Source organism: Rhincodon typus, chromosome 35 (assembly GCF_021869965.1).
Source record: "Rhincodon typus isolate 14 chromosome 35, sRhiTyp1.1, whole genome shotgun sequence".
Classification (NCBI taxonomy): Eukaryota; Metazoa; Chordata; class Chondrichthyes; order Orectolobiformes; family Rhincodontidae; genus Rhincodon; species Rhincodon typus.
This window is the reverse complement of record NC_063366.1, coordinates 7,069,048-7,092,357: the sequence shown is the minus strand read 5'-3', so window position 1 is coordinate 7,092,357 and position 23,310 is coordinate 7,069,048. Positions and strand designations below refer to the sequence as shown.

Genomic DNA, 23,310 nt, shown 5'->3' with positions numbered 1-23,310 from the left:
AAGGGTCACTCGATCCAGAACATTAACTCTGAATTCTCTCCACAGAAGCTACCAGACCGGCTGAGCTTTACCAGCAATTTCTGTATTTGTTTCTGATTTACAGTGTCTGCAGTTCTTTCTGTTTTTATTTAAACATCTTCCAATCTCTGATCTAGGGGGAAAAAGAGGGAGCTGGAGCAGAGAACTTGACTGAGAGTCACATGGGACCTCCTGTGTGGTTCCCTGAATTTCCATTCTCTCAGCGCCTGGTTTGCCTTCTCTTGATTGATTTCATTGTCACGTGTACCAAAATATAGTGAAAAGCTTAGTTCTCGAGCGGTACAGGCAGATCACAGCAAGCAAAGGATGTACCGATCAAAAAGACTTAGAGGCATACAAGTTACGTTGCAGGTTACATTATTTGAGGCTAGTGTCCATTCAACAGTCTGATAATGGCCAGGAAGAAGCTGTTCCTGAACCTGCTTGTGCGTGTGTTCAGGCTTTTGTATCTCCTGCCTGATGGAAGAGGTTGTAGGAAGTCATTACCAGGGTGCGATGGGCCTTTGATGTTGGCCACCTTTCTGCGGCAGTGAGCCATGTAAATAGAGCCCATGGATGGAAAATTGGCTTCCGTGATGGTCTGGGCTGTGCACACAACCTTCTGTAATTTCCTACTGTCTTGGGTAGAGCAGTTGCATCTCTGTGCAGTCACATGAATTAGGACTTAGAGAAGGTGGGGTGGTCTGGGAGTGGAGAGGACAAGACAAGAGATAACTCCGGGCCAAATACAGGAAATGTTGGAGAAACTCAGCATGTTAGTTGGGCCTCCTGTTGAGATTCTGTGAATTTCAACAGTGCCTGCTGAGCCAGCTCAGCTTAGTCATTGTCTCCCTTTTGCTTCCTCCCAACCAGACAGGCAATAGGTTGGATCTCAAAATTACACTGAATCAGAGAATGATACAGATGGAGGTAATGTTGCCCATCATTTACTTGTATTGCCTCTTTGAAAGAGCAATTGAATTAGTTCCATCTAGTCCTAGATGGCTCTGTTAACATGAAGGTACTTATAGCTGCTTGGTAGTACAGAACTTGACTGAAAGACATTTTCTGCGTAAGCTTTTCAATTTGCCCTCATTAAAACGGTGTCACACAACTACCAAATCTCAGAGGGAGCAACAGTATACATTGTGTGAAATGAGTGTACTGATTACTTGGTAAATGGACTCTGGTAGAGTCATACCATGGAGAATGCACCAGAGAACAGTTAATTGTCATGTTTTGTTCAAATTCATCTGAAACAGGTTAACACTGATCCAGACACTTCAATGGAGATTATATCAAGCATGATCGTTCCCCCCCCCAACCAAGGGCTTGTTCAGTTGAAAAGGGCACAATGTCTGATACACAATTTCCTTTGTTTGAAAAGGTAATTGGCTTAATGGCAGGAGTCAGAGTGTGGCGTAGAAGGTTCCTTTCTGGACTGGAGGCCTGTCACCTGCAGTTCCATAGCGATCGGTTCTGGGACCTTTTTTTTGTTTTTTTGTTTGTTTTTCACTTATAAAATGATTTGATAAGAATATAGAAGGCATGGTTAGTAAGTTTGCACATGACATAGTTGACAGTGAAGAAGGTTTTTGAGGATTACAAAGGGAATTTTGATCAAATGGGTCAATGGGCTGAAAAATGGTAGATGGAGTTCAGTTTGGATACATGTGAGATATTGCATTTTGGTACAACAAACAGGGCGGACTGTACAATTAATGGTAGGGCCTTGGGTAGTGATATAGAACAGAGAAACCTCTGGGTTCAGGAACATAATTCTTTGAGGTTTGTGTCGCATATGGACAGCATGGTTAAAAAGGTGTTTAGCACACTTGCCTTTATTGCTCAGCCCTTTTGAGTGAGGAGCTGGGAAGTCATGTTGTGGTTGTACAGGATATTGTTGAGGTCTGTTTTAGAGTACGTGTCCAGTTCTGATCGCCGTGTTGCAGGAAGGGTATTAATGAGCTAGAGAGGGTTCGGAAGGGATTTACCAAGATTTTGCCTGGCATGGAAGGTTGGAGTTATAAAGAAAGGCTGGATACTATCGGACTCTTTCCACTGAAACCTAGGAGGTTGAGGGTGACCTCACAGAAGTTAATAAAATCATGAGGGTTATAGGTAGGGTTAATGGTAGGTGTCTTTTCCCCTAGGATCAGGGATTTCAAGACTAGGGAGGAGAGAATTTAACAAAAAAGAAGACTTGGGGGCAAATTTTTTACCCAGAGGGTGGTTCACATGTAGAATTAACTTCCTGAGGAAGTGGTGGAGGCGGGCACAGTTACCATGTTTAAAAGGTGCTTATCTAAGTACAAGTAGAAAAGGTTTGGAGGGATATGGGCCAGGAGTAGGCGGGTGGTACTAGTTTAGTTTAGGATTGTTTGGTGTGGACTGTTTGGACTGAAGGGTCTGTTTCTCTCCTCTGTGACTCTATGACAGGGCCTTGCATTTGAATTTATGTGGTTTCTGTTGTGTGTGAGTGAGCCACTCTGCAAATATGACTGATAATTTTAAATTAGTCATTCATAAATGTCTTCACACAATTGGGATTGCCCAGCATGTGATGTCAAATTGCATAATTAAATGCTGCACACCATAGTGTAAGATTTGTCCTATTCTCTTCTGATTTGCTGTTTAGATTTGGAAGATGGAGAATTGCCTATTGTTGATTCAGGTGATGGTCGGGAGAGGTGGTCTTTGAGGGTTTTTGTACTCTGTATGATATCTCACTTTCCGTTCTCCAGCTATTCCTGTTTCCATCTTTGACCTGACACAGTGGCCGTGACTTGACTGTTGTTTGATCCTGACTGCTCCTCCAAGAACGTTTTTCCTCTCAGTGCAGCTAGCCGTAAGTACTTCAAATGCATTTCAACAATAGATCTAAAATTATCAATGCTTTGATTTTAGCATTCTCATCATCTGGGGTTGTTAGGATGGTGAACAAGAATAACTCAGAATAAATTGTGAAAATGACACAAGGAACCTTCAAAAGGAAATAGATAACTTAGGTGGCATAGTGGTTAGCACTGCTGCCTCACAGCACCAGGGATCTGAATTTGATTCCAGCCTTGGGCAACTGTCTGTCTGTGTGCAGTTTGCACATTTTCCCTGCGTCTGCATGGTTTCTGCTGGGTGCTCCGGTTTTCTCCCACATCCAAAGATTTGCATGTTAGATAGGTTGGCCATGCTAAATTGCCATAGTGTCCAGGAATGTGCAGACTAGTTGGATTAGCCATGGGATATGCAGGGTTACAAGGATAGGGTAGGGGTGTGGGGCTGGGTGGCATGTTGTTCGGAGGGTCAGTGTGCACTCGATGATTCAAATAGCCTGCTTCTACACTGTAGGGATTCTATGTCTGCAGATTTCAGTACTGGGTTTTGTGTCATTGCAGTATGTAGTATTGGAAATTTATAGTGGCTGGTGTTTTTAAAGTGTAATATTAGAGTACATCCAGGTCATCTCTCCACTCGTGCTGGCAGACAGCATATCTATCTTATGAGACCCACCTCCTGCTTCCTTAATACTACTACTTGTGCATTGCTGTTCACAAAACATTCTTTCCCTGTGTTAGCTTATATATTGACCACTGCTTTGTTTTTTAAATCTGTCCCTGTTTTCTTCAAAAATTGGCATTGTTGTCACTCCAGTCCTACAAAAAAAAACTATAGACACTTCTGTCTCTGAAAACTACAACCTGACTCCAACCTTCCTGTTCTCTCCAAAATACTTGAATGTGTTGTCACTTCCCAAATCTCTATCCATCTTACCTGGAATACTGTGTCTGAAACACTGAAGTTTCACCTCTGCTATAGTAATTAAATAGCCTTGCACAAAGCCATTAATGACTGCCTCAGCGGCTGTGAAAATGAGAGCAAATTAGTATTGTGAGGGGCTGGGAATTCGTGTTAGGTATTAAAATGAAACATGGAATGCCTTTAATAGTCAGAGTACTGTGCACAGTAATTGTCGCCACACTTTTGGAAGGTTGTGATTTGCACTCAAGAGGGTGCAGAGGAAATTGACTGACTGACTGACTGGCATGTTTCCTGGACTGGAGTGATTCAGCTATGAACAAGGACGAGATGAGCAGTGGTTGTTTTTCTTGGAGCGGAGAAGGCTAAGGGGGAACCTGATTGAGATGTACAAAATTATGAAGGATATAGATATAGAACTTTTCTCATCCGTAGAGTTGTCAATAACTGGAGGCACAGTTTTAAAGTAAGGAACAGGAAGTCTTGAGAAAATTTGAAAAATTGAATTGACCCAAATGATGGTGGGTATCTGGAACTCACTGCCTAAAATGATGATAGATCCAATAAATTCAAGAAGTATTTGAATGAGCACTTGAAACACCATAGCATGCAAGGCTATGATCCAAATGCTGGAAAATGGGATCAGAATAGATGGTTGATGGTCCATGTGTACACAATGGGCTGAAGAGGCCTTCTATGCTGTAAAAACTCTGTCACCCCATAAATTTTATATGTGCTCATTTTTCTCAACCTGAGTGTGGTTTTTTTTTAAGAAGTAATGAAGAGGATTGATGAAGGCAGAGCGGTGGAAGTGATCTGTATGGATATCAGTCAGGCGTTCAACAAGGTTCCTCAGGATAGACTGGTTAGCAAGGTTAGATTACATGGAATACATTTGGATACAGAACTGGCTCAAAGGTAGAGGGCTGCATTTCAGACTGGAGGCCTGTGATCCACAATGTATCACAAAGATCGGTGCTGGGTCCACTGCTTATTATCATTTGTATAAATCATTTGGATATGAACATAGGAGGTACGGTTAGTAAGTTTGCAGATGACACCAAAATTGGAGATGTTGTGGACAGCAAAGAAGGACCTTGATCAGATGGGTCAATGGACTGAGGAGTAGCAGATGGATCTTAATTTAGAGAAATATGAGGTGATGAATTTTGGAAAGGCAAAGTAGGGCAGACTTAACATTTAATGATAAGGTCCTGGGAAGTCTTGCTGAACAAAGAGACCTAGGAAATCACGTGCATAGTTCCTTGAACGTAGAGTCACAGGTAGACAGGATAGGGAAGAAGGTATTTGGTATACTTGCATTGGTCAGTGCATTGAGAATATAGGAGTTGGCAGGTCATGTTGCAGCTGTGCAGGACATTGGTTAGCCTAGTGTTGGAATACTGCGTTCAGTTCTGATCTCCCACTGTAGGAAGAATGTTGTGAACCATGAAAGGGTTCAGAAATGATTTACAAGGATTTTGCCAGGATTGGAATGTTTGAGCTATAGGGAGATGCTGAATAGGCTGGGGCTATATCCCTGAAGAGTTGGAGGCTGAGGTGTGACCTCATGGCAGTTTATAAAATCATGATGGACGTTTCATAGGGTGAATAGCCAAGGACTTTTCCCCAGAGATGGGGGAGTCCAAAACTGGACGGCATAGTTTTGAGGTGAGAGGGGAAAGATGTAAAAGGGACCTAAGGGGCAACCTTTTCACGCAGAGGGTGGTGGTGTGTATGGATTGAGCTGCCAGGAGAAGTGGTGGAGGCTGGTACAGTTACAACATTTAACAGGCATGTGGATGTTTATATGAATAGGAGGGGTTTAGAGGGATATGGATCAAATGCTGGTAAATGAGACTAGATTAATTTAGGATATCTAGTCAGCATGGACGGGTTATACCGACGAATCTGTTTCCGTGCTGTACAAGTCTATGGTTCCAATGACTATGGAGAATCTCTGGAGATGTGGGGACAGTGCGAAAGGATTGGATTATCCATTCAAGATGGGAATTCATCAACTTAGCCACAGTGGGGAGTAGCCATTGCCTATTCTGTGCATGGCAAGGGATTCAGTTGCCCACCCCACTTACATACACCAGTATGTTCACACTGTGAGGATGGTCATTCCCTCACCTGTTAACAAGAAGGGGTTCACTGTTCATCCTAACCTCTGACATGTAAAGTTCATGCTGTAGTAGTCACCTGCTCTGTCTGTGAAAGTGGGGTTAATTGATCTTCACACAAGCCTGTGCGTTTGCTCATACTGCCCTATCCTGTCTACCTGGGACTCTACGTTCAAGGAACTATGTACGTGATTTCCAAGGTCTCTTTGTTCAGCAAGACTTCCCAGGACCTTATTGAGTCAATCATGACATTGAGATTAGTAACCTTGGCTGAACTCAAAACTAGGCATCAGTGAGCAGGTTATTGCAGTGTAAATGTTCTTCTACAGTACTATTGATGATACCTTCTGAAAGTAAAGACAGGAATATAACTATTCAAATCAGTTCTTTGGCTTTCAGGTTTCAGGTTGCTTTCAAACTAGCATAACCATTTTCACCCACTCGTAACCCCCATTATCACTTATCAAGCATGTTTTCTTCCCTGGTTTGATTGCTCCCAGGCTTGTTAGCAACAAACCCTTTGTCTGCCTGCCCTTTAATCTCACTCACACACAACACACCACACACACACACAATTCTCTCTCTCCGGCCTCGGGCATCCCCCACCTCTGACAGCATAAATACCACCTTTTCCTAGCTGTTATCAGTTCTGAAGAAGGGTCAGTGTACTCAAAATGTTAGACAACAAGGTGCAGGGCTGGATGAACACAGCAGGCCAAGCTCAAAATGTTAGCTCTGTTTTCTCTCCACAGCTCTGCTGAGTTTTTCCATCAATTTGTTTTTGCATGTTTCAGATCTTTGCTGAGTTCCTTTTTTGTGTGTGTGGGTGGGGTACAGCTGAGCAATTTTCCACATCACTTCCTTCCTGCTTAATGAATTTCTCTGTGTGATCATTCACAATGTCAATGGTGGTGTCTGACTGTAATTTGTTGTAGTATAGCCCCAGTCCAACCAGAGTCAGTATCGCAGTTCCGGAGGAGAAGGAGGACCAGTGTCAGGTTTACAGGGCGCACAGAGGGCTGGGGTGGAACCAGAGATACTCGTGCCTTTTCGTATGCTCTGGGGCTGGCGGATAAGGTCTGTTATCTCAAATCTTCAGATGAAATGTTTCATTCAGGATATCAAGTTTGCCTTTGGACGTGGCTTTTCCTTTGGGGCAAGTGGTCTCTTGAGATCATGAGACTCTCAGCTTAGTAATTACGTAGGTGCAAGTAGATTGGCAAATTTGCAGATTGGTGGGTGGGGGTGGGGCATACAGGCAGGAAGTCTTTTCTCTGCATAGTACATCCCGTACCGAAAAGTCTTGGCCTTATTTTTAAACGGCACCCAGACAGCCATTCATTCCCTGTGAGCCGGCCTGTAACTAAACGTACTTCACCTTTTCCCAATCGGCCTATTTATGAGAAACAGTCGTTCTGGACTCAAAATGTTAACTCTGTCTGCACAGATGCTGCCAGACGTGCAGAGTTTCTCCATCATTCTCTGCGTTCATCTCAGAAGCTCAAAAGCTGTCTGACTTTGATCCTTCTGGTAACTGATGACAGTCTGCTGTTTATCCCTTTTAAATGTTTTTTTTTCAAGACTAACCAATCATTCACCCTCTGGCTGTACAGTTCAAGTTTTGTTAAAATAGAGTCCAATAGAATGGGTTGTTTTTTCTTTCTCTTTCTAGTTTACATACAGTTGTTTTCCTATCACTCGGAGTTTAAGTTCCAGTCTCTGATTGGAATAGGGAGAGTGGATTTCCAGAATGTTGCTGATCGTTTTCTCCATCTCCCTATGTTTTCCATGGGCCTATGCTGGTAAGTACAAAAACAGCCTTCCAATTCCTCTCTTTCTATTGCAGTTGCTCAATTGCGTGCGTGCACTCTGTTCATTAGAAACAGATCTGAGAGGATGATTCCCCTCATGGGAGAGTTTAGGAGCACAGGACATAGTTATTTTTTATTCTCCCATGGGATGTGGGCGTCATTGACCGGGCAGCATTTATTGCCGATACGTACTTGCCCTTGAGAAGGTGGTGATGACCTGTCTTCTTGTGTTGCAGTGGGTAGACACAATGCTGTTAGAGAGGGAAATCTGGAATTCTGACTCAGCAGCAGTGAATGAATGCCAACTTATTTCCAAGTTAGAATTGTGAGTGACTTGGAGGGGAACTTGCAGATGGGGATGGAAATGGTCATGGGTTTGGAAGGTGCTGTCTAAGGATCTCTGTCTCGGGATAAAGGGCTTCCAATTTAAGATTGAGCTGAGAAGGCATTTCCTCTGAGTGTTGTGAGTCTGTGGAATTCCTTGCCACAGAGAGCTGCGGTGGGTAGAGTTGTTTTATCTTTAAGACTGCGATTGATAGAATCCTGATTTATTTGGAAAATCGAGGGTTATAGGAAATGGCAAGAAAGTGGACATAAGGAATGTCAGATCAGCCAGGATCCTGTTGAATGTTTGGAGCAACTTGAGGGGTCGATTGGTCTACTCCTGTTCCTATTTCTCATGGCCTTATGGAAGACTGTGATGGGCTTTGTGTCCAGGTCTCCAAACAGCAGGGTGTAGAAACCCTGAGATTAGAGAAGGTCAGAGCACGCCGGAAATGGTTCAAATGGACAGTTTTAATTTTCATATTGTGATGATGCTATCACTTTAAAAGGTTGTTTTTTTTTCCTTTATTTTTTTAAAGAGAAGTTGTAAAGGTAGTGGTGTGGAGTAGTATACCAGAACCACGAAAGTAAAACACTTGTGAAGCCTTAGGTTTGTTTTTAAAACAGCCTGAATGGATGTGGCCAACTCTCTCAGATCAGGATTTCTGGTCTTTTTTTTGGCAGTCAGTAGCTGTTTGGGGTCCCAGCAAAGTTGGAAGCTTCAGTGAATGATTCCTAGTTGCTACTTTCTCTGAAATTTCACTTAATGTTTTTCCTCCTGGCTTGGAGAACAGCATGTAAGAATCTGTGACTGAACTTCCCTTTTTCCCAAGGGTTGTGTTGATGGGGTGTTACTATTTTGGAACAATTAATTAGTAATAGTTACTGTATCTATTGTTCAGTTAAGTTTCCCAATAGTTAAGTTATTCTAAATTCCTCTTTCTTTTGTTGGTGTTTTAATTATAGTGTGCAAATAAATTGTGTTTTGCTTAATGTCGAGTAATTTGACCAATTGCATTGCATCTGGAACACACTTCGCATATACCTTTAAAATAAGAAAAAGTTAGAGTTTGCGCTACAATCTTAAATATTTTGAGGAGCTCTGGTCTGGCCCATAACAATATCATTTGAGAGAAACAGACCCACTTCTTCATTCCTGGTCTCAAGTCTTCTAAACACTGCTGGGAGATGGATAATTTGTGTTTAACCCACCCCAGGTTCAGAAGTGATGCCGTCATGATTGAATAGGACAGATTATCTCACATCAGCAGTATTTGACTGCCGATGTATAAAGAGTTAAAAAGCTCTGCAGGATGGTGGAGATCCAACAATCCAGATTAACTGACACAATTCCCTTCCTGGTTATGGTGATAAACCACAGACCTGCCCTTGGATTATCCTGAATTCCTGACTCCAAATGTTCCCTAGTCAGAAGCATCACCTCACTGTCTTTCTCCAAAGGTTTCCTCAAGTTAGCTTTAACTCATTGCTGTTCCAGGTTAGTCATAGATCCAGGGTGTCCCAGATTATCTTTGAATTAGAGAGTGAGAATATCTGAGGTAATAACTGAGGTAATTCGAGATCTTCTGTTTAGGACCCAATACATACCCCACATCTACATCAATTGGGTTTCTTTGTCACTCTGTTTCCATGCTTACCCCTTGTTCTGAGAGACTGCAGTCGTCTAATTCTGACCCAGTTTGATATGATTTTGTATCAGACAGAATTCTGTCAGTGCAAGGAAGTGGTGGATTATTGAAGATTGGCACTGTGGGTAAACCTTTGGTGGTCGTCAGTGTGCGTGGTTGATAATCTGCCTCTTCCCCTTTTTTGTTTTATAGACTCTAATTCACTGACGGTGCTGTACATGGCAGTCTCTGGCATTGATGACTTTCCTGACGTGACGAACATTGCAATTGTGAAAGGAATTCAACTTAATTATCACGATACAAAGATCCGGCGAATGATTCCCAGGCAGAAGTTCATGGAAGACTCTTTCGGTATAGAAACTTGGAATGTTGTCACCGATATCGCAAATTCACATTCAACTATAGCAAAGGAGAATCTCCATACAATAATGAAGGGGATGAACCAGACCTCTGGTAAGATCAAGTTGACTGTCCTTTTGAATCAATGTCAGTGAGATACAATGCACAATACAGTCAACAACATTTTATACTGCAGACTTCTTATGGAAGATCTCAGAATTAGGGCTTACTGTTAGTAAATAAGTGGTCACATTTGAAATCGAGATGAGAAGAAGCTTTTTATCATGGAGTCGAGAGTTTTGGAACTCTCTTCCTGATGAGGTGGTGGAAGCAGAGTCCTTGAATATTTTTAAGACATCTAAGGCATTTATATGGATTGAGAATGAAATGTTGTCATGGGTAAGCATGGATTTAAGATTGTAATCAGGTCAACCACCGCCTTATTAATTGTCAGGGAAGAGTAAAGGGGCCCAATGGCCTACTCCTGTTCCTGTTTGCAAATTCATGTTGGTAAGTGTTTACCCCAGCTAGTTTGTTGGGAATTTTAAATTTTTTTTTATTAAATGTTTCTGGTCAACTACAAACCTGAAGCTCAAAGCATTATCAAATTCCTTAGACTTAATTTGGGCTGCATTGCTTAAAATGTTACCTTTCAATAATCTACACCATACACTGTATATCTGCATTCACTGTCCAACAATATAATTTAATGACCCAGCAACTAAATGATTTAGGGTCAAAGAGAAGTACAGCACGGAAACAGACCGTTTGATCCAACTCACCTATGCCAACTAGATATCCTAAATTAATCTAGTCCGATTTGCCAGAATTTGGCCCATATCCCTCTAAACCCTTCCTATTCATACACACATCCAGATGCCTTTTAAATGTTGTAATTGTACCAGCCTCCTACACTTCCTCTGGCAGCTCATTCCATACATACCACCACCCTCTGTGTGGAAAAAGATGCCCCTTAGGTCCCGTTTACATCTTTCCCCTCTCTCCTTCAGCCTCTACCCTCTAGGGACTCCCCTACCCCAGGAAAAAGACCTTGTCTACTTACCATATCTATGTCCCTCATAACTTTATGAACCTCTATAAAGTTACCCCTCAGCCTCTGACGCTCCAGGGAAAATAGCCCCAGCCTATTCAGCCTCTCCCTATAGCTCTCACTCTGTCCCTGGCAGTATCCTTGTAAATCTTTTCTGAACCCTTTCAAGTTTCATAACATCCTTCCTATAGCAGGGAGACCTGAATTACACACAGTTTTCCAATGGTGGCCTAACCAATGTCCTGAACAGCCGCAATATGACCTCCCAATTTCTATACTCAATGCACTGATCAATAAAGGCAAGCATACCAAATGCCGCCTTCACTATCCTATCTACCTGTGACTCCATTTTCAAGGAACTATGAACCTGCAAAGTCTTTTTGTTCAGCAACACTCCCCATGACCTTACCATTAAATATATAAGGCTTGCTGTGACTTGCCTTTCCAAAATGCAACACCTCACATTTATCTAAATTTAAACTCCATCTGCCGCTCCTCGGCGCATTGGCCCATCTGATCAGGATCCTGTTGTACTAACTACATCTGCAATTTTGGTATCATTTGCAAACTTACTAACCACACAAAATCCCCACACCGACTCTCAGAAGAGCATCCTGCCCAGACCCACCCCCTTCTTTATCCCTGTAACCCTGCATTTCCCATGGTTAAGACACCTAAACACTTTTTGGGCAATTTAGCACAGGAAAGCTACCTAACCTGCAATTCTTTGGAGCACCTGGAGGAAACGCATGCAGACACGGAGAGAATGTGTAAACTCCACACAAACAATTTGACCCATGGTGGAATTGAACTTGGGCTCCTGGCACAGTGTTAACCACTGAGCCATCGTGCTGCTCTGGGTTACTGGTTTGAAGCTTCCTGTAAGGAATAGAGTTCCTTCAGTAGGATCAATCTTTCCCACCATCATTTTCTGAACCTCTCTTTCTTTTTTAAATCATGAGATATTTCAAAAACCTTGTGCTATGAATGTTCGTATATTATTTTTGAGACTTCGTGTTCTAAAGGGAATGTATGTAGATTTAAGTCTGAGAATATCGGACCTTTTTTGAACGTCACCATCCTTTTTAACAAAGTACAAACCAGCACTTGCATGGAGTTTTGTGGCTTCTAACAAAATGCATGCTACTCGGGAGATAATTGCTTAGGAGTTTGCTGACTTGAGGTTTATGACCTCCAGCAAAACACTGAAAAAGAGGAACAGAAGCAGGCCCAGTCAGAGAGCAGATGCTTTTATGAGCAGTCTCCAAACAACTGGGGCTGGGGGACGGTTTTTGGGGAATAAGTTCCACTCGCTAAATGGATTATCCAAGAAGAAGGCATCCTATGAGGCTTTTTTTGTTAACCATTTGTGGGATGTGGGTGTCGCTAGCCGGCCAACATTTCTTGTCGATCCCTAGTTGCCCATGAGAAGTTAGTGGTGAGCTGCCTTCTTGAACTGCTGCAGTCCACTGAGGTGCTCTCTGAGGATCTTTGGTGAATTTCTGCAGTACATATTGCTGCTACTGAGTGTCAATGGTGGAGGGAGTGGATGTAGTGCCAATCAAAAGGACTGCTTTGTCCTGGATGGTGTCAAGCTTTTTGAGTGTTGTTGGGGCTGCACTCATTGTTTAGTTGACCACCACCCCAGGCAAGTAGTGAGTATTCCATCAAGACTTGTGCCTTGTAAATGGTGGACAGGCTTTGAGAAGTCAGGAGCTGAGTTATTGGCTGCAGTATTCCTAGCTTCTGACCTGCTTTTGTAGCCACTGTTTATGTGGCGAGTCTAATTTAGTTTCTGGTTGATGATAACCCCTGGGATATTGATTGTGGGGATTCGGTGATGGTAACACCATTGAATGTCAAGGGACGGTAGTTAGATTGTCTCTTATTGGTGATAGTCATAGCCTGGCATTTGTGTGGTGTGAATGTCACATGCCTCATGTCAGCCCAAGCCTGGATATTGTTCAAATTTTGTTGCGTTTGAATGTGGACTGCTTCAGTATCTGAGGAGTCGTGAATATTGCTTAACATTGTGCAGTCATCAGCGAACATCACCACTTCTGACCTTATGATGGGTGGAAAGTCATTGAAGCAGCTGAAAATGGTTGGGCCAAGGAGACTACCTGAGGAAATCTTGCCAAGATGATTTGGAGCTGAGATGATTAACCTCGAACAACCACGATCATCTTCCTATGTGTCAGGTATGACTCCAACCACTGGAGAGTTTGCACCCTGATAGCCATTGATTGCCGTTTTGCTAGGGCTCCTCGATACTATGCTTGGTCGAATGCAGCCTTGATGTCAAGGGCTGTCACTCTCACCTCATCTCTGGAATTCAGCTCTTTTGTCCATATTTGAACCAAGGCTGTAATGAGGTCAGGAGCTGAGTGGCCCTGGTGGAACCCAAACTGGACAGGTGCTGCTTGATAGCACTTGTTGATGACATCTTCCATCACTTTACTGATGAGTCAGTAATTGGCTGAGTTGGATTTCTCCTTTTTGTGTAGAGGACATACTTGGGCAATTTTCCACGTTACTAGTTAGACACCAGTGTTGTAACTGTACTGGAACAGCTTGGCTAGGGGAGCGGGAAGTTCTGGAGCACAAGTCTTCAGTACTATTGCCGGAATGTTGTCAGGGCCTGTGGCCTTTGCTGTATCCAGTGTCTCCAGCTGTTTCTTGTGGATATCATGTGGAGTGAATTGAATTGGCTGAAGACCGATATCTGTGATGCTGGGGACCACTGGAGGAGGCTGAGATGGATCATCCACTTGGCACTTCTGGCTGAAGATTGTTGCAAATGCAGTGATGTGCTGGGCTCTTCCATCATTGAGGATGGAGATATTTATGGAGTCTCCTCCTCTAGTGAATTGTTTAATTGTCCACCACCATTCATGACTGGATGTGGCAGGATAAACAGAGTTTAGATCTGATCTGTTGGTTGTGGGATCACTTAGCTCTGTATATAACTTGCTGCTTTTTGTTGTTTGATGTGCTGTCTGTCACGTGGTTGACACCTCCTCATCAGGTATGTGTTGTGCTGTACCAGGCCTGCCCTCCTGTACTCCCCATTGAACTAAGTTTGAACTCCTGACTTGATGGTAATATTTTAAGTGGGGGATATGCCAGGCCATGAAGTTACAGATTGTGCTGAAGTACAATACTGCTGCTTTCGATGGTCCACAGTGCCTCATGGATGCCCAGCCTTGAGTTGCTAGATCTTTGCAAAGTCTGTTCCATTTAGTAATAGTGCCAATCAACATGATGGAAGTCATTCTCAATGTGAAGGTGGGACATAGTATCGGTAAGAGTGACCATTGCTCAGTCCTTGTGGAGACAGTCATGGACAGATGCAACTGAAGCTGGGAGATTGGTAAGGATGAGGTCAAGTATGCTTTTCCCTCCTGTTGGTTCCCTCACCACCTGCTACAGATCCAGTTTAACATGTATGTCTTTTACAACCTGACCAACTCGATCTGTAGCACTGCTGCTGAGCCATTCTTGGTGGTGGACATTGAAATCCCCCACCCAGAGTACCCAAGTGCCCTTGCCATCTCAGTGCTTCCTTCGTGTTGCTCAATGTAAAGCAGTACCGAATCATCAACTGAGGCAGGATGGTATGTGGTAATCAGCAGGAGGGTTCCTTGCCCATGTTTAACCTGAAGCCATGAGATTTCATGCATTCTGGATCCCATGTTAAGGACTCCCAGAACAATGTCTTCCCGACTGTACTCCGATGTGCCGTCACCTCTGGATCTGTCCTGCCTGGGACGGGAGATGTCCAGGGTTGGTGATGGTGGTGTCTGGAGCATAGTCATTCTCACAGTATGATACCTTACAGACAATGTAAGGCTGTTGTCTGACTAATCTGTGAAACTGCTCTCCCAATTTTGGCACTCGCCCCCAGATGTTAGTGAGGCGGATTTATCAGGGTCAACAGGGTTGTTTCCACTGTCTTTTCCAGCACCTAGGTCGATGCCAAGTGATCTGTCTGATTTCATTTCTCCGCTACTTTGTAGCGACTGATACAACTGAATGGCTTGCTAGGCCATTTCAGAGAGCAGTTGAGAGTCTCATGTAGGCCAGACCAGGTGAGGGTGACAGATTTCCTTCCTTGAAGGACCTAAGTGAACCAGTTGGATTTTTCTGACAATCGGCAATGATTTCATGGTGATCAGTAGATTCTTAATTCCAGGCTCTTTTTTTTTATTATTTATTGAGTTCAAATTCCATCATCTGCTGTGGTGGGATTTGAACCTGGGTCCCCAGACCATTAGCTGGGTTTCTGGATTAATAGTCTAGCGATAATACCACTAGGTCATTGCCTACTCTAAAGGTATGAGCTCAGGTAAACCATGTTAAGTGGACTGAATTTTTCTGCTTCTCTTAAGCTTTTCAGAGGGAGACTTTAATTAAAGACGATAGGATTGTGTGAATGCTAGCAAATTTGCCAAAAGGAAGCTGGGTTAACACCATGCCTCCTGGGCAAAAGGCTTTCGCATGCACAGCAGGATAGTTCTTTATTGTGATTTGAAGATTGTAAGGGTATTGCTGTGAGTAAAAATGGATGCAACTCTCTTCCTGAAAGTTGTACAGAGATCATTCTAATAGTTCTTTTGTGTAGTGTAATGCAGTTAACATTTTTCTTTTGTGTGTTTAGTTATTTAGGGTCCACACTGTATTTGGTGGCTTTTCTTGGCTCAGTTGTCTGGATGCCGGATTTGCAATGCGGAGTGATGCCAACAGTTCATATTCCACACTGGCTTAGGTTACTATGTAGGTCCCAGTTTCTCAACCTTGTCCCTTGACTGAGATGAGTTAAGCTCACTACCAGTTGTGTTTCTGTGCCCTATGGTCCTCTGGACTGTGGTGACATAGTGCCATACAAGTTGCATCAGTATTTCAGTCAACAATGCATGTATAACTTACTTCTAATACACAGAAGTAACGTGCTAACTTTGAGTAATAGGCTGTGATCAGGCACCCCATGCACATGTCAAAAAGTAAGTTATTGCAGACAAACTACATGTGTGTGCTCATTCAGGAACGCACCGTTCCAAGCACTGATGTTATCACGTGTGATTTTCGTGCGCCAATGAATTAGTGTACAAGTAAACGTGCAATTTTGACTGGGCTTCAGCTGTAGGAGAGGGAAGCTGGATGTGAGATAGGGGAGCCTCAAGAGTGAAAAGAATGGGGCCCAGAAGCCAGTGGAGTACTTCTCATCCTGACTCCACAAAGCCTAGCCCCATCTACATGGCATAGTGAGAAGTGTGATGGAATACTCCCCACTTGACTGGGTGTGTGCAGCTCCAAAATCAAGAAGGTTGACATTATCCAGGCCAAAGCAGTCTACTTTATTGGTATCGTATCCACAAACAACCACTACCTCTTCCCCGATGCTTAGTAGCAGCAGTGTGTATAATCTGCAAGATGCACTGCAGAAATTCACCAAAGATTCTTCAGACAGCACCTTTCAATCCCCTGATCTCTACCATCCAGAAGGTCAAGGGCAGCAGATACATGGAAACCCCATGACATGGAAGATGGTGATCAGAAGAGCGCATAGTGCTCCAGCTGTGGCCTAACCAATGTTCAGTCCTGCTCCAACATGACCGCCTTGCTCTTCTAATCTGTGCCATGACTAATCAAGGCAAGCATCACATATGCCTTTTTAAACTACTGTATTAATCAGTCCTGCCATCTGCTGATCTCTGAACAAGCATTCCAAGATCTTCAGATAGCACCTTCAAAATCCGTAATCACTTCCATCTCGAAGGACAAGGGCAAGAGATACAGCGGAACACTGCCACCTTAGAAGTTCTCCTACAAGCCAGCCACCATCCTGACTTGGAAAAATATCAACATATCTTTTTCTGTTGCTGAGTCAAAAATCCTGGAATTCCTCTGGCACTGTGGGTGTACCTACAGCACCAGGATTGCAGGGATCAAAAAGGCAGCTCATCACCAGCTTCTCAAATGATTTTAGTTATGCATCAAATGCGATCAAGGCAGATCCTACAGCTTTCTCAGCAAATCCTCCAGAGGTTAAGCTTACATGCAATCAGTCAATAAATCTCATTGAACTTCACAAGGGTTTACAGTTCTTTGCTTTTGCTGGTCTAGTCTGGTCTTTAAATCCACTCTTGAGCCACTTATCAGCAGCAGTGATCAAATGGCAAAGCAGTCTTTTAGGGCCAATTGACTATTTCTGATCCCATGCTTTGTGGTCTGTCATGGACTGCCTCAATGACTGCTCTTGTTAGAGTTGGTCACCCTCCTGCCTGTGTCCATGCTGCCCCAGACTCTGCAAACAGCACTCCAGTACTGATTCACTGCCACAACTCAGGCTGGCTTTACCAAGCTGAATCTCTCTTTGCGTTTTTCCTGAGCTCTCCCATCTTGCTGAGCTGCATCAAGCAGTTACTCTTGGTTTTTCAATGATTACTCTCAACCATACTGAACTATTGGTGACAGCTGGTTTCTGGTGAACTACCATCACGTTTCCTAAGCCCTGATGGCAACACCTGGTTGCCTAACGTCTTTGAGAACTTGGCCATGGTTCCAACAACACAGACATCCATCTGCTCTTGGAACTTAACTCCATATGTCAAATACACGGAAATCCTGTAGTTCAGTTGCCTTTGCTGTAGGGCAGCTAAAAATCAGGACTCCTAACATGCCGTCCACACTCTGTCACCTTCACACTGACCTTACAGTCAGGTACTGAAAATTTTAAACTGCTATTCTTTGTGCTGAGTAATCTGTTGCAGTCTTATGGTAAGCCCCTCCCTTTTGTTGGCACCTAGCAACCCCTGGAAATCTCTATCAATAGAAATTGCTATAGTTTGCTGGCTTGCTTAGTGCAAAGAAAAAACTGGAAATAACGAGAGATTTCATCACATTGTCCGTAGTGACTTTAAACTAAATATATTCTTCAGCAGTTGGGAATAACTCCTAACTTTCACATGTTTGAGTTACCTCTCATTGTTAGCATCTTGTAAATTAAAACCACGCATAATGTGCTGGGAATAAACTTCTGTTGTTTGTACGTTGGACTTGTATTTTTAACATGGTAGGAATTAATTCCTGTTGGTAGCTGGAAACTATCTCCCATTATTAGCACGTCGTAAATTAATGCTTTATTTTCAACATCTGGGAATTAACCACTGACTGGCAGTTAACTCCTGTTGTAAATTTGCTGAAACCAACGCATATAAGCATCCTGGGATTAATATGTTGACTATTAATTCAAGTTATTAGCTTCTTGGGAATTAATTTGTTGTTTGCTATTAATCTATGGGAGTTAAGACTTGTCATTAGTTTACTGGCCTTTTCTAAGACCACTGGATCCTGGTTGCATGCTTAATTTCCCAATAACCATTTTTGTTTGACTTCTGACCACTCATCAGGTTCAAATGATTAGAAAGTTCAGACTTTCAGACTGAATTCACAGTCGCGACAATTGGGATACATTTTCAACTGAATCCTCTTCTTTTTCTGACTAGGCTCTGACTGTAAGCTCCCATTTCTACCTGAAATTAGATGCCTGTTGTCTCTATTCAGACAGCATGTGATGTATCATTAAATGTTGGTTTTTGATCCCTTTGTTCATCACTGAAAGGAATTCACCTGTTTCAATGGATAAGTTGTGCTGAAATAACTGAAGATGGCTCCGTTAAGATATCAATGCGTTTTGGGTATGACGGAAGAGACTATATTAGTTTAGAGCCAGAGAGAATGAGATGGATTGCAACCAACCACCGTGCAGTAATGACAACTGAGAAGTGGAATTCTGATGCATCCTGGACCAAGTATTGGAAAACCCATCTGGAAGAAGTATTTCTGGAGCAATTGCTGTTGGATTTGGAGGTTGGAAAACAATATTTCGAAAGGAAAGGTATGTTTTCATTTTGATCACATACAGATCTATGAAACTACTCCTTGTTCCGCTCATTACCTTTCATACATGGTTTGTGTTTTCACCCTTTCCCATCATAGTTGAGCCTGAAGTGTTCATCTCCAGGAGTGAACTCCGTCATCAGGACAAGTCTTTCACTCTCTCCTGCCTGGTCACTGGATTTTACCCAGTAGAAATCGTGGTGACCTGGCTAAGGAATGGAGAGGTCATGTCTGAGACACAATCCTCAGGGGTTCGGCCGAACCATGATGGGACCCATCAGATCCAGAAAGAGATTGAAATCAGTGCTGGGGATGAGGATCAATATTCCTGTCAAATTGAACACAGCAGCCTGGCAGAGGCCAAGCTCTATCAGTGGGGTATGTATGTACATCACTTTCTGGACAGGCAGGTTTGGTGAGAATCATCCTTCAACAAGACAGAATTTGAATATGAATTCAGGAACATAGTGACATCGCTTATTATTCAAATATTTTTCAGAAACAGTGGAGGATCAAAGCAGAAGCTCCACTGCAAGAATTATAACGTTGTCGGTTGTTGCTGCATTGGTGATTATCGGGATAATTGCAGTAATCAGATGGAAAAGGCTGCGGTGAGGTAAAAAATTAATAGATTGTTGAGGTGAGGTGATAGACCTACACCCACTCTATGTCCAGTAGAATTTTCGTTCTTACTGTCTGGTCATTGTATGTTTTCTGCACTCCGATCAGCATTTGAATGGGTCTAGGAAAGGTAAATGTGGTGGGTCAGATCTGAAATTATATGTACCTTATTTGACACTGTTGTGAGCACCTTGGATCGTGGTATACAGGATAACCCTGTTTTGTACAGTACCAAAAATCGTGCTTTTGTGCATTCTAGGTGTATAAGCCAAACCATCACCTGCCTCCAGCCTTTTCAGTGAGAAAATGCAATATTTGTATTAGTTTCTCAGAATGTTTGTTTGTTTCACTACAGAAGACCCATTTTGCTTACTTCATGTTGAGAGTTTTTACAATGTGGAAAGAGTCCCTTTGGCCCACTTTGCCTGTGCCAGTCACCAAACAAACATCTGTTCTAATCCTGTTTTCCAGCACTTGGCTTGTTGCATTAGAGTTCTTAAATGCCTTGATGGTTCCTGCCTCTTCCACCTTTTTAGGCAGTGAATCCCAGATTTCCATCACATTCTGTTTTTAAAAAACTTAATTTATAGAATATGGACTTCACCGGTTGGGCCAGCACTTATTGCACATCTTTTGTTGCTTCTTGAAACACTGTGTGGTCTGGGTAAATGCACAATGCTATTAGGGAGGGAATTCCAAGATTTGGTCCCAGCAAATTTGAATGAATGGTGATAGATTTCTAAGTCAGGATGGTGACTGGCTTGGAGGGGCACTTGCAAGTGTACCTGCTGCTCTAGTCCTCCTAGATGGAAGTGGTCGTGGATTTGGAAGGTGCTGTTCCAGGACTTTTGGTGAATTTTGCAGTGCAGTTTGTCAGTGGTACACACTGCTGCTACTGTGTGTCAGTGGTGGATGTGGTGCTGGTTTGTCCTTTGGTGTCAGGCTCCTTGAGTACTTCTGGACCTCCACGCATCCAGGCAAATAGGAAGAAATCTGTCCTGATTTGCCCTTTGTCAAGGGTAGACAGGCTTTGGGGAGTCAGGGGGTGAGTTACTCACTGCAGTATTTCGAGCCTCTGATATGCACTTGAAGACACTGTATTTATATAGCTAGTCCAGTTCAGTTTCCGGTCAATGCTAACCCCTCCAGAATGTTGATAGTTGAGGATTCGGTGATGATGGCACCATTGAATGTCCAGCGACGATTGTTAAATTCTCTCTTCTCTCTTATTGAAGATGGTGAAAAAATATTTCCTTTAAATCCTCTCTCAAACCTCCTGCTGCATATCTATGCTCCACATTTATTGACCTCTTCTCTTGGTGAAAAGTTTGCACCCCATCTACTCTGTCAGTGATACTCAGAATTTTCTACCCCTTAATCAGCCCCCCCCCCCCCCCCCCCCCCACTCCCAGTCTTCTCTGCTGTAAGCAAAACAATGCCAGCCTATCTACTGTCTCTTCATAGCAGAATCACTCCAGCCCAAGCACCATCCTGATGAATCTCCTCTGCACCTTTTTCGATTTGCAGTTGCATCCTTTCTACAATATGGTGTCCAGAAATGCATACTCTAGCCATGACCTAAATAACATTGTCAGCACCATTATAACTTCTTTGCTCTTGTATTCGGTACTTTGACTAATAAAGACAAATATCCCGTACGCTGCCTTAACCACCTTGTCTACCTGTGGATTATTTGGATAAGCAAGTAAATTTTGGGAGAGAAGTCCACAAAGAGTGGTTAAAAGACAAGAATTGGACTTTTGTGGCCCTTAATTTTTGGACAAAGAGACTTGCAAAAAGCCGAGGTTCTGATCTGTTGCTAGGCAATAATACCATCTGGACCGAGATACTGTGTTTGTTCACAGACCTGGATGTGAACAGTAGTTGCAGAGACTTGCAAGGAAAAGCTCTTAATATTTTTATCTCTGTCACTAAGAGCAAAGCCTAAAACTAAAACCAGCAATAAGCTCTCATTCTGTGACATAGTATGAAAATGAAATAAAGTTTGAGTAACATGGACTGGGCGTAGAGTGGATCTTGCATCTGCTCCTGAGATAGCTGGCTTACTTCCAGGTTTCTTACAGTTACCACATTTCAGTAGTATAAGAATTTTATTTTGATTCATTTTTGGTTCTTTTATATTCAGAAATGCAAAAGAAAACAAAAAAAAGCGCATGGTTTTTTTCAAACGGTGTTAATGGCTCAGAAGGAGACTTTTTTATGTACCATTGCTAAAGAGATTTTGTTTTAAATTGCGGAGGAGAGTTTTTTTTTAAACGGAGCTGTCTTTACGGTGCTTTTGCAGAGGCCTACACATGGCTCTGGAGTGAGGCTTTTTTTATCAGAAGATTGAAAGCCATCTGCTGGTCCTCAAGTCATTTTTTAAATTTGATTGTTCAGCTAAGTGATTTTTATTTTGCATGCTTGATATTAATTCTTTGGGTAAGGAACAGTATTTTATTTTATAAATAAGGTGCTATTGAAAGCTGCTTCTTTTTTAGAGTTAATGTCATCCAAGGCATACAAGAGACACAGACTCAGATGGCCATTAGCTTTAGAGAAGTGATTACACAGCAGGATCAGTCAGATAGATAGGTGACTGTGTCAGGAAAGATGAGGTAGTTCAGAAGTCTCCTGTGGCTACTCCTCTCTCAAACAGATAATCCATTTTAAGTACTGTTGAAAAGGATAGTCTCTCAGAGAAAAATAGAAAAGGCAGTCAGATCTTGGGCACTAAAAATGAACCTTGTGTCAGGCAGGGTTTGACAAAATTTAAGAGTAATTGTTATAAGGGACTGTCCTGTTAAGTGCACAGAGGAGATTCTGTGGCAGCGAACGTGAATCTAGGATGATAGGTTGCTTTCCCGGTGCCAGGATTAAGGACCTCCCAAAACATTTGAAACATGCAATTAAAGATGACTTATTGTACACATTGGTAGGAAAGATATAGTTAGGAAAAAGGTTAATACTTTACAGATTGAATATAAGAGGTCAGGTAGAAGATTTTTTAAAAAAATACAGGAACTTGAAAGTAGTAATCTCTAGTTTACTCGCAACGCCAAGCTTAAATGAGGGAAAGGATAAAGGAGATAAATCAGAGGTGGCGTAATGTTCAGGGATTCAGGCTCTTGGATCATTGAGATCTATTCTGGGGCAGAAAAGACCTATTCAAAAAGGATGGGTTTCACCTGTACTGGAAAAGGGCCAATATCCTAACTGGAAGATTTGCTAATTCTATTAAGGGAGATGGAAATCTATTAGAAAGGGGGTGTGGAGGGATCCTAAGTAGCAAAGTAAGTAGAAAGATAGATGAGGAGGGCTTTTGAATCTGAAAAGAACGCGTTAATTAGAAAAGACGGGCACTAGCATTTCAGAGAACCAAGTTACTCTGAAGGATTAAACTGTATATATTTCAAGGCGAGTGATCTTACAGGTAAGCCTGATGAACTCGGTATGTTTGGGAACATGGGATTTGGATGTCATAGCTGTTAGAGAAACTTGTCTGAGAGATGGACAGGCCTGGCAGCTCAATATTCTGGGTTTCAGATGCTATAGGAAGGATAGAAAGAGAGGTAAAGGAGGACGGAGTTTTGATTAAGGAAAAACATTACTGCTGTAACTAGAGAAGATATCTCTGAAAAATTGACCAGTGAAAAATCATAGGTTCACATTAGAAATAAGAAAGGAATTCTCACCTTTAGATTGACTGTTGTGGG

General features: G+C 42.6%; 1 protein-coding gene across 3 annotated transcripts in view; it reads left to right on the top strand.

Annotated features, from left to right (window-relative positions):
- Positions 1 to 23,310, top strand: part of LOC109916317 (class I histocompatibility antigen, F10 alpha chain-like) — a 32,602-nt gene that overhangs the window by 744 nt on the left and 8,548 nt on the right. For 2 of the 3 annotated variants that reach the window (XM_048616899.1, XM_048616898.1), the window contains exons 2-7: positions 2,763 to 2,866; positions 7,570 to 7,699; positions 9,874 to 10,134; positions 18,696 to 18,971; positions 19,073 to 19,351; positions 19,473 to 19,589. In XM_048616899.1, coding sequence (XP_048472856.1) covers positions 7,648 to 7,699; positions 9,874 to 10,134; positions 18,696 to 18,971; positions 19,073 to 19,351; positions 19,473 to 19,588 — 984 coding nt within the window. In that variant the 5' untranslated portion in view covers positions 2,763 to 2,866; positions 7,570 to 7,647 and the 3' untranslated portion in view covers position 19,589. Of the gene's footprint in view, positions 1 to 1,314; positions 1,406 to 2,762; positions 2,867 to 7,569; positions 7,700 to 9,873; positions 10,135 to 18,695; positions 18,972 to 19,072; positions 19,352 to 19,472; positions 19,590 to 23,310 lie in introns of those variants that run through there. The other variant, XM_048616900.1, reaches the window with a different exon arrangement.